Here is a 10,996-nt window from a genome sequence, read left to right as displayed (position 1 = left end):
ACCTTGTTGGACGCATGTGATTTAGGGAGTCATTAATACGTGTGGGATATTATCTGTGATTTTCCTGGCTGTTGAACCGATTAGTGAAATATTGTAATATTTCAATGAATTTTTCCTTTTTTTAACATATGCACTGTGTTTTATACTATCAGACATCACAAGTGAGCTGATTTCAAGGCACCATGCAAGAAACCATATAGGGGCCCCCCTAGCCACTGACTGGGGCCCTCCCTATTGATCTTGGGGCCCTTTTCTCCAATCGTAGGACCCTTTATTATGGTCCCACAGCGAGCCACCTTTCTGCTGTCTTGGGGTCTGCCCACGGTGGCGGAATGCCAGAGCTCAGTCAAAAGTATAACCTTTGCGATACTGCTAGTTCCGCCATTGGTCCTAGTAGTTTTTTATTTATTTTTGTTTTATTTTTTTACCATTTTACTTTATTTATTTTTATTTATTCACTTTTAAGACAGAGAAATGGACGAGGACAGATTTATCAACCACTTTCTCTGCAACCTCAGCTGCACAGAATGAACAGGAATAGCTCATATAGTAAAAATACTATGGCTCAGCTATGATTGAATACAAAAAAATAAAAACGAGTGAGTGATCGGTATCTATCACTAACTATATTCATTAAGTCAAAACTCCACCCTGGCAGACCCCTGTCACAGCCAGAGGGAAGGTGACCGGCAGAGATCACATAGGAGCCCAGGGCAGCTAGACATCAATAGGGAGGTGGCGGGAGCAGCATGTGGAGGAACCAATGTCCTTCATTTCCCAGTTGCAGCTGCTGAATGTATGTGGGAGGGAGAGGAGGAGAAGTGGGAATCCATTAGCTACATGGAGGATTGGCTCCTCTTTATTTCACCACCCCTGCCGCTCTCTTATTCAGGCATACAGGGAGGCCACGTGGACCCCCTGAGATTCCCATGGAATCGGGTTGCAATGGCTACCCCTGCAACCCCTGTAGATATGTCCCTGGGCAGTGAATTTCACAGGGGAAGGGGCTGAAACGAATAAATGGACTTTTTACTGCAATGCTCACTTTAAGCACATTGAGGAATCAGGAACCACGTCACTCGAAAATAATAATAGAGATGGATTAATGCTTTAATATATTTTATTTTTAAAAAGGAAAGGAAAACATCAGATCAGACTGTCATATATAGTACAAAAGAAATGACTCCCTCAAAATAATAAGTAGGGAAAGGGAAAGATAAAGAGATAAGAATCTCTATAGAATAAATGTAAACCACATAGAAATCAGAGGACGCCAAAATTAGCTCCCCTATTCCTAACCAAGCCAATCAAAATTCCAAGCATATGGGAAACTAATTATGAAATGTTATTCTGTATTTTTAAATGTAATTGCAAACACTAGCATGATCCGATGTACATTTAATAATTTTATATATAGGCACAAATGTGTGAACTTTTCTATATGTGCTCCATCAAATTCTCATTGTGTCCTGTAGTGATGTCGGCCTCCTTCCAGAACCGGTAGATTATCTCTTTGTACGATCTGTTGCTCGTCTATTGAACTGTAATCAAAGAGAGGTCAATGTCAGCAAATGTTAAAATCATATTTAAATAATACATAGACCTTATTCGTTCATACTTTCTCACTGATCTATAGCACAAAAAATAACAGAAATACATTTACATGGATTTGTATATCCAGTATCAATGGTGAATACTCAAAAATAATCTGCCCATACATCAAACGATGGTTATTTGAACATTGCTGGTTGCTCGATTGTTGGTCTTTATTTTGATACGCTGTATTTTATCAACAGATTTTAATTTCACTAGAGGTCATGTGAATATCATGTCTGCTTAAAGGGGAACTATAGAGGCTTTTGGTCAATTGTATTTTAGTTCCTTTTGTATTGTTTTTTTTTTTTTTTTTATTGTATGCTGTTTCTGATTTTCAGTGTGTTGAGTGCTTGCTGGGTTGTTTAATAGCAAAGTCTAGAACCAGTTCTGTACTTCATAGTTGTAATTGAAGATGATTCAGCTTTGTGTATAATCTGAGATCCTGCTATTAAATCTGTATTTACACCACAGCAGTGTTACATTTCTTTATACAATATGTTTTTTCATTAAGTTGGCTGCTTTTTAGAAAAAAGAAATGTGACCTGTATTATCTTATAATGTCCATTGCTGATATTAGATAGAAGCAGATAGAACTGAGCTACTCACAGAAGGTGTAAGAGGCTTGGAAGCCCTTTGCCTGGTTAGACTTGTCACTGTGGAATATGAGAACCATAGAATTGCCTTTGGAGTAATACACAGGGATGGTGCGATCCCCACAGAATGGACCCCTTTGTGTACCATCCATGAAGAGTTTTAGATAGTCGTACATACAGAAACTGGAAGACTCTAGATGGAAGTCACTTATGGTCAGGGCAATCTGAAAAAGAAATACAATTATGACGAACATGACAGTGTTGTGTTCATGCAACAAACAAATCATTTTTATTGAATAAAAGTGCGTATTTTGCTTTTTTTTTTTTTACAATTCATTAATGTTACAGTCTACCTGAGATAATATTTGACCAAAAAGCCATATTAAACCCAAGACCAAGCATTTATTATATTGCAGTTTACCAATTCTTACATGTGATGGCTGCTTTTGTTTTATTTTTTAGGCTTTCTTTTATGTTAATTTAGGGATCCAGGCAACAAGTCTGTTTTTAAAAAGCACAAGCTATCCAGCAGAATGTATCAGTTTACATGGATAAGCCAAATCATTCAACACTGGCAGGGGTGCTTAAAATGACCAGCTTTATTTATTCATGTAAAACATTTATCCCAAAAGGAGAAAAAAAACGCAGTAACTGATTATAAAATGTGAGCTGGAATTTGGATTCAACTTGTTAGTGTATTTAAATCTTCTAATACATGTGTTCATTCACCTGTCTACAATAGACTCAAGAAACTGATCAGCCCCCTCCCTTCCTCTCCCCTGTGCTCCTTTTACTCTCTAAAAGAGGTGGCAGAAATGACCCCAGTGCTGCAAAGTCAAGTAAAGCTTTATAAACAGCTTACAAATGTCACACCACCAGTTTTCAGCCAGCTTCATAAATTACCACCAACAATTCCTGTCATCACAGGAAATGATCCAGAACGTCTTGGTGGTAGTGATAGTGATAGTCTTAGAGCAATCTACTTTATATTTGCCAAAAGCCATTTACTGTATTGTAATGCCCTAAACAGTACATTCCGTTTCCATTCATTCAGGTAGGCCCTGGTGAATGTTGGTAAATTCAAAGGGGTTGTATATATTCAGGTTGTATTGTGTCTGTCCAACATTACATTTTTTTTTGTGCGCCAATTTTAGAGAATGTGGAAGTCCAGGTTTAGGGAGAATTTTGAAGACATCTTGTTTTACCTTATATCCAACGGGAGCTGTGATGGTGAAGTTACAATTCATGTTTGGACTGTAGTTCCCTGGGTATCCCGGAGATGTAAAGTTGCCTTGAGAGTTAAAGAAGGATCCTCCACACTGAACTGTGATAACATAGATATAATCAATATAGTAAAGAGATTTATAACAGTATATGACATCATGTTTATGTATATATATATATATATATACTGTATATACATAGTTCATCCTCCTTTTTAGAGTTCCAGGTTGATCTTAGGACCCCAATCTCCAACTTTCAATGCAGAGCTCAGATGTAGAGATGGCCTACACAGGCACCAAATCTGCTTCAGGGCAGGAAGGGGAGAGAGTCACATGTTCTGCCTTACCCAGAAGAGTTTCACAGAGCACTAGTGAGAAAACAGGAGTGTCCTATGAAAATAAATAACTGGAGATGGGTGGGCTACCATACAAACCTATGATTGTGTCCTTAATGGGGTAAGTGCAGATGCTGCAAAATCTATCCATCTTGTTCCCCCCACTGCACTGCTTGAGTTAAATTCTTCTTTAGTCTAGAAGATGATAACTACATTGAAATACTTACCTTATTTATCCCCCCACAGGCTTCCTCCATGCTGTACTACTGGTCCCTTAAGCTGCTTCTTTTTGCTATTCCCCTGGCCGTAAATTCTCAGATATCATCAAATACAACACAGGATCAGCAGTCATGCATTGTACATGAACATGTTGAGAGCTCGCCCACATACTGGGACATTGGAGAGCATAGATGGCCACTAGTAAGTTTTTGAACTTCCCCAACCTGCCCTAAGCAAAGCAAGCATTTAACCAATGTAGTGCTGGGGAAAAGGTAGTCTGGTCACTGCACTCCACCCTGGAGAATTTTGAATGACATTGTCAACCGCAAAGAAGTCCATAGGAATTTAAAAAACTCTTAGTTTTGCAGTAGGGCAGATATCAGGGATATACCGCAAGAAAGATGAATCTATACAGTATCTGATCCAAAATAAGCCATAGAGGTAAGTATTATCACTCTAAAGCCCCATACACATGATCAGAATTTCTGCTGAAGACAAAAATCTGCAGAAAATCTGATAGTGTGTATGGGGCTTTAAAGTTGACAAACATACACACTGAACAATCTTTCAACAACTTTATAGTGTGAAGGCCTGACTGACTGGTAATTATAATTGTATATACTAAGAAACTTCATGGATTACCTCAAAGGTTGCAAACAGAATTTAGAGGACATCAAACTGTTGTGCCAATAGTCCCTCCTTGGGAGGGATCTCCTCTGTATCTATGAGTCTTCAGTGTCTTTCTCTGAACACTTACCTTACTATTAAAATAAATCAGAATACCTGAGCTATATGTAGCTTGGAAGCCAACTCCAGCTACAGCCCCGTCACTGACGAACTGGACCAGCATCTGGCTGGTGGAAGCGATGAGTAGAGGGATGGTTTGACTTCCACACATTTTATCCAACAACACAGGAGAGGTCTTAGTGGGGCCGTCATAGATCCTCATGTAGTCTGAGTCACAGTTAGGAGTGGATTGGATATTAAAGCTACTGAACTTTAATGTTGCCTAAAAAGTGACACAAGGCAAATTTATTATCTACAGTAAACCCCAAACATCACATATTTGTAACTGCAAACTGGATTAATATGTAATTGCAATATGATGCAATCGATTACTATATTAATGTTTGAACAGTCCTTCAGAAAAAAATCCCACAAGAATATATAGAATTTTAATTTCTGTTAAACAATTTTGCAGCTTAAGCCCTTGTACACACGATCGGAGATTCCGACGGAATGTGTCTGATCGGAGCGTTTTGTCAGATATTCCAACTATGTGTGGTCTGCATCGGACTGTTTCCGTCGGCATATCCGTCGGACCAAATTTTCCAACTTGCCGGAAAAATTTTTTCCAACAAAATGCGCCGATCGGACATACTCCAATCATGTGTAGAGAATTCCGATCGGACAAAGTGCCACGCATGCTCAGATCAAATTCCTACACCAAAGCTATTGGCTACTAGCCCGAACGTAGTCCCGTCATAACGAAATAACGTCATCACGTTCTGAACGATCGGACATTCTGACAACTTCGTCCGACTGTGTGTATACAACAGTTTCGGACAAAATCCGACAGACAAAATCCGACGGATTTGGTTGTCGGAATCTCCGACCGTGTGTACAAGGGCATAGACCTTTCTAGCTAAGATGTCTCTTGAAACATGTGCGTATTTTCCATTGATTTTCTAGTTGACAGAACTCTTCTGCTCCCTCTGATTATTTGTTGCTTGTGGTTTCTTCAGAGAAACAAATAAAGCTTAAACAAGACACATTTTGGGGAAGAAACTTTTAGCAGAAGTCTTTTGTTTAACGCTATATTGAATTAAGTCAAAGAAAGCTGTGACTGGGGATATTGCAATACTGTTACTATTGGTAACATACTTGTAAGAACAAGAGCCCCAAATGAATCCAAGACCCATTTTGTTCCTGCTAAACCCCCATTCCTACAGTGACCTCACCATCCGATGTGGGGTAAAAGAAATCTGGAACATCAGAATTGCCAAAATAGGCTCCCAGCAATGAAGTGGTAATGATAGTCTGAAGACTATAAAGTAGGCCATAATGAAGGTATTATTCCAACATATGGAGCAATTGGTGGTTGAAGCAGAGTATGAGGTTCAGAGGCATGTACATCCTAAAAGACCTAGGTTAGGGAGTATTTGGACCTATTGCTTGGCACTATACTAGTCAAGTCTCTATTTTTTATTAATGTAAAATGTAGGTAGTGTACAAAACAATCTTCAGATGGCAGTTTATTTCCACACCCAGGTTGCTAGACATTTAGGGTCACATTTTGCATGTCTACATCTGTCTCCTTACCAGTCCTGATGGAACCCTGATCAACCAAACGCAGTCACTATTATTAGGATAAGCAGAGGGATAGTTGTCAGAAGTGAAAATTCCTGTGTTATTATTAAGCAAAGTCGCATAGACACCTGAGAAGTCAAAAATAGACATATAAATTGTATTTAGTCACTAGTGGAATAAACTGATAATAATATTAATAATTAATTAGTGGGCAACAGGCAAGGAGGTATTAACCTTCTATTAGCTTAAAACTGCTGGAATTTTGAACTTAAAATGAAATGAACCTTGAGTTTAACCCCTTTATGTTGAAGATAAAAGATCCTTAATGCCTCAATGCAGTGTTACAACTTTTACATATGTTAGTGAAACGGAACGTATCTTTACAACTACTTTGTGCATCCAGGTGAATTATATTTCATGGTAAAAACAAAATTTCCTGATATTTTACTTTTTTTTTTTTAAAGAAAACTGGCCAGAGACAAATGTGCACATTTTTTTTTTTTTTTTGTCAAACCATTTTTTTTTTTTTAAACGGAAAAATTCACTTAAAATGCAATCATAAAAAAAAAGTATAATTTCTAATTTTTTAAACCCATAAAACTGTAATGTACAGAAACTTACTGCATTGATAAAGTCGGTTAATTTTAGTGACATCCAAGACGCTCAGTCCAATTGTCTGCCCAATGGTCACATTGGGGTCAGGCTTGGGGACAATTGTGGGTTTCTTTGAAGTGTTGCTGAATGCATAGCTGGAAAATGTTGAATGGAGATAAGATTGACATATTACCTATAAAATATTTTATAATTTATCAGTAATTTACCAACTAACATAAAAGTCATGACTTACGCATCATAGTGCATCACTGAACCATAATCATATGGACTGCCCAAGTTATTAGTGTTCGCTTTAGCAAAATTACCCAAGTATCCTGGAACAAGACAAAAGCAGTGGTAATGTCTCTTTTTTGAAAACATGGCTAAATTCGCTTTGTGTAAATGTCTTCAGTACCTTTAGAGATATACTGGAAATTGATGTCAACATAATTGTCACGATCACTTCTTACATGCTCATGGTAGAAGCCCAGGGCATGTTCTAGTTCATGTTGTATAATCCCTCTGTAGATGCAGCCTCCACCCAATGAAACTGTCTGGCTTCCACCAGTTCTTCCAATATACGAGTAACAGCTAGAAATTGTAAATATACAGTTCAAAAAAAGTTATGCTTTAATACCATTTGGGAGCCTAAGACAATAGTTTTAATAGAAACAATGATTGAATCTGTTAAAGAAAACAATCAATATCTGTTTGTGCTAAGCTTTTTTACTTTTTAACTTATATCAACGGTTGTTTCCCTATGTTTGTGCCCAGTTCTAATAAGATGTATGGAGTTTGGGAGCTAAGTCACGTTGTACCGGCTCCAAGCATTAGATCACTGCTCACTTTTGGACAGACATATTTGGTTTTATTTTCATTGTAAAATGTTAAGTGGAATCCATTGAGTCTGTTGACACTGAGCCCCACTCCCTCTCAGTCACTTCCATTTTTCTACTATATACTGTACTCAAAGTTAGCAGAACTGGAATAAATATCTTATGTCCATGTGCATATTTCTGATAGATTCACAAAAACCACAAAGCGCCTTGTTGTTGACTTGTGACTTTCACATGTATTTGCAAATGTACAGAGGAGTTCTATTTATTTTTATTTTTTTAAAGAAATTGAAAAGGGAAGCCATCATGCACAAATAGGTACTGTAAAGTCTCAGGTGTTTATGTTTTAGATGCTCCCTACTGTGAATATCTATGATACATAATAGACAACCTTACCCATCACCAGGAGTGATGTTGATGTAATCATGTTCTGTTGTAAGAGGCACAAACCTCACACAAGTCAATGTCTCAAACTCGGCCATGGCGAGCACAATACTGTTCAGGTCACTGGGACCTGGAAACAGAGATAGAAGGTTGGGTTTCTACAAATAACAAATAGCAATGAATGCTTCAATGCAAGAGAAAAAAGAGGGAACTCACTGTATCTGGAATCTATGATGTAGGGAACAGGAACAGTACCATTATCACTTTTAGGCCAAAGGCAAGAAGGACAGTTGGTGGCGCTGCGGTCATTCTGTACCAGTATATCTCCTCCATACATAGTTGTTTTGCTATCTGAAAATACAGAAAATGGTCATAGATAATACACTAAAATGCATTTGATTTAAGCTGCCCATAAACTGTGAACTGGCTGAAGTTTACTATGTGGGTGGCTATGTCAGTCCTCTCTCACCTGATATCCTTGGATTGAAAAATGGATGGATCCAAACAGAAAATTTTAGAACTGACAGCGGCTGCATCTAATCATATGGAGTGATGGGGTATACAACAGAATACAATAGGCGCAGTGGGAATCTGGAGAAACCTGTTAGATATTTTCATGCAGTCCAAAGGCCCAGCTTTACTCAGTTCCGTGACACAGCACAGCCCTGTTTGGGAAGGGAGGAGACCTGATTTTGCTCTGCTGCAGTGAAGTTGGCCTCTTGAATCTTCCCATGCAGGTCACAACAGAGAACGAGCCCCCAAGTAGAGCCTTCCCACTATGGAGGGCAGAACTTAGAAATCAGGCTAGTCCATCAATGCATGATTTAAAGGATCCTGAAACTCATAACTTTATTGAGTATAATTGGTTATTGTCTTTTAACTTGCCTTGATTTAGCACCATCATAATGCAGTAAAGAATCCTGTGGTTTATAATAATTACCTTTATTAGCCTTCAAAATCTTGCTGAAGATCCCTTGTGGCACTTCGGAGTCTTCACTCTTTGGGGCTGTGTATACAAAATACACATTCTAGTGTAATAATCGCAACCAAAAAAATTAAAGTGACTTAAGCTTCGGTAAATATTGAATCCATTTTATAAATTGAAATATCAATTAATGAAAAAATAGGGTAGCTCTACAAAGTTATCCCTGATCTGGGAAACTTCTGGTTGGGAAATTCTTTAAGTCTTTGCCTGATTCACCATGATTATCATAAATACTGTCACCTAAGCAAAGGGAGATGACTTTGATGACTCTATTGCCAGGGTCTAAAAAAACATGCAGACAATTATGTGTGCATTTCACATATTTTAGCAATGTCGTTAAATGTAAAAATTCTCCCTTGTGTAAACAGCTGGAAGCTCGAAACTGCTACTTGGACGTGATAGCCTCAGAAGACTCAGAGCTCTCAGAGCTTTCACTCAAATTACACTTTATAGTATTCCTCTTCACTCCTCCACCAGCAGATGAATCAAAGTTTATGTGGGGAGATGAGGGGAGGGACAGAGATGCTGGGCCAGCACAGACAGTAGTTGGACACTCCCAGAAGAGGAGAGTGCTAAGAAACACAATGCGGGAGAGGGCTGTGCTAGCGAAGTGACTCTCAGAGTAGTTAAACTCTCTTTGTAAGTTCAAAGCCACATTGCAGGTGAACAATAAATCATTTATGGAAAGGAAAATACTGCAAGCAAGCATTTAAAATAATTTATTTTTCTAGGGGTTTTATCTAAATTTAAATTGGTGGATGGAGGGATGTTTACCATAAGAGCTATACAAATGTGGAATGGTCTTTCCTAGAGGCTGGTTCTAGATGGAGAAGGAAAATCATTTTATAGATTATCTGGCCAGGATGATTAGGGCCAATGGAGCAGTGCAAACAATTTTTAATTTAGGATTTAGGATTAGGGATATTATAAAGAAAGGCCAATGAATGGGAGGAAAAAGCAGAACAAACAAAACAGCTGACAGAGAACAGAAAGAAAGCAAAAATGATTTGTTATATAAGAATGTTAAAAAGCTTACCATCTTTGTTCACTCCAAGTAGATGATACTGGGAAGTAAATGTTTTGTATTAATATCTTATTTCAGATGTAATACAATAATAACAGATAACATATAAGTCTTGACCCCAACTCATCCCCATCCGGCAGAGTCCCTCTCAGCCCTACTGGAAAGCTCTCAGGTAAAATCCTTTCTTGGTCAGATGTTACCACAACAGTCATCATTGGAAGATTTTACCATATTCCCTGTTCTGTTCCCAATTATAACATTTTGGATTCCCCCTCACCTTCTGTCCTACAGGCAATGGCCTGTACAAAAGTCAAATCTCCCTACAGGGGTCCCAGGCAGTAATAAGGAAGTATTAAAATCTAACAGGATTCCTAACCCCCCACCACTTTATCCAAAACTAAGGGAATAACTATTTTAGATTTACACTTCACTACTAGCTAAGATTGTCAGTAACTTATTGGATGTTATACTTTCCTAAATATAGTTGTCACCTGTCCCCTGTACTGTTCATGTCAGCTCATCATCTCACCTGTATTTGTGCAGATAGAGGTAGACTGGTCACCGGCCCCGTAATACAGACCAGAAGCAGGAGGAAGACTTTTTCATTCATCTTGTTTCCAAATTCTCCTTCACTGTAATGTGAAATATCTTCTCGCTGAAGCTTGGTGTGACACTCATCTTCTGGAGCACCTTTTATACAGGTACCAGAGAAGATCTGACCAATCATGAGACAGGAAACCAAATTTCAAGAATGACCGAAGTTGACGTGTATGGGAATTAGAAAAGTATAATTATTTTATGTGTGACGCTATGGTCCTTATCATCTTATTATTGTCTTGGTGTTCTGCTGTATAACTTGTAATTGATTGCCGTGGTCTCCTGACAATTGTCTTTAAT

General features: G+C 38.2%; 1 protein-coding gene across 1 annotated transcript; it reads right to left on the bottom strand.

The window, feature by feature from the left end:
* Nucleotides 1-2,194: 2,194 nt before the first annotated feature.
* On the bottom strand, nt 2,195-10,736 carry LOC143942082 (embryonic protein UVS.2-like). Its single transcript, XM_077463385.1, has 12 exons — nt 10,629-10,736; nt 10,112-10,139; nt 9,031-9,096; nt 8,307-8,441; nt 8,103-8,220; nt 7,286-7,461; nt 7,124-7,205; nt 6,898-7,025; nt 6,289-6,404; nt 4,750-4,975; nt 3,395-3,513; nt 2,195-2,413 (listed from the first exon to the last, which is right to left on the bottom strand). The coding sequence occupies exons 1-12, from the start codon at nt 10,707-10,709 to the stop codon at nt 2,195-2,197; spliced, it is 1,494 nt and encodes a 497-aa protein (XP_077319511.1). The 5' UTR covers nt 10,710-10,736.
* Nucleotides 10,737-10,996: the final 260 nt, after the last annotated feature.

The sequence above is a fragment of the Lithobates pipiens genome, unplaced genomic scaffold (genome assembly GCF_037356315.1).
Source record: "Lithobates pipiens isolate NorthernLeopardFrog02 unplaced genomic scaffold, aLitPip1_a1.2 Scaffold_30, whole genome shotgun sequence".
NCBI classification, from domain to species: Eukaryota; Metazoa; Chordata; class Amphibia; order Anura; family Ranidae; genus Lithobates; species Lithobates pipiens.
This window is presented reverse-complemented; position numbering and strand designations above follow the sequence as displayed.

Coding starts and splice junctions, on each gene's coding strand:
- LOC143942082 (XM_077463385.1), bottom strand. CDS start 10,709: ATGAATGAAAAAGTCTTCCTCCTGCTTCTGGTCTGTATTACGGGGCCG. Junction 3,514..4,749: donor CCAAGCTACATATAGCTCAG/GTATTCTGATTT, acceptor ATGTTATCACAG/TTCAGTGTGGAGGATCCTTC. Junction 2,414..3,394: donor CAGCTCCCGTTGGATATAAG/GTAAAACAAGAT, acceptor TTTCTTTTTCAG/ATTGCCCTGACCATAAGTGA.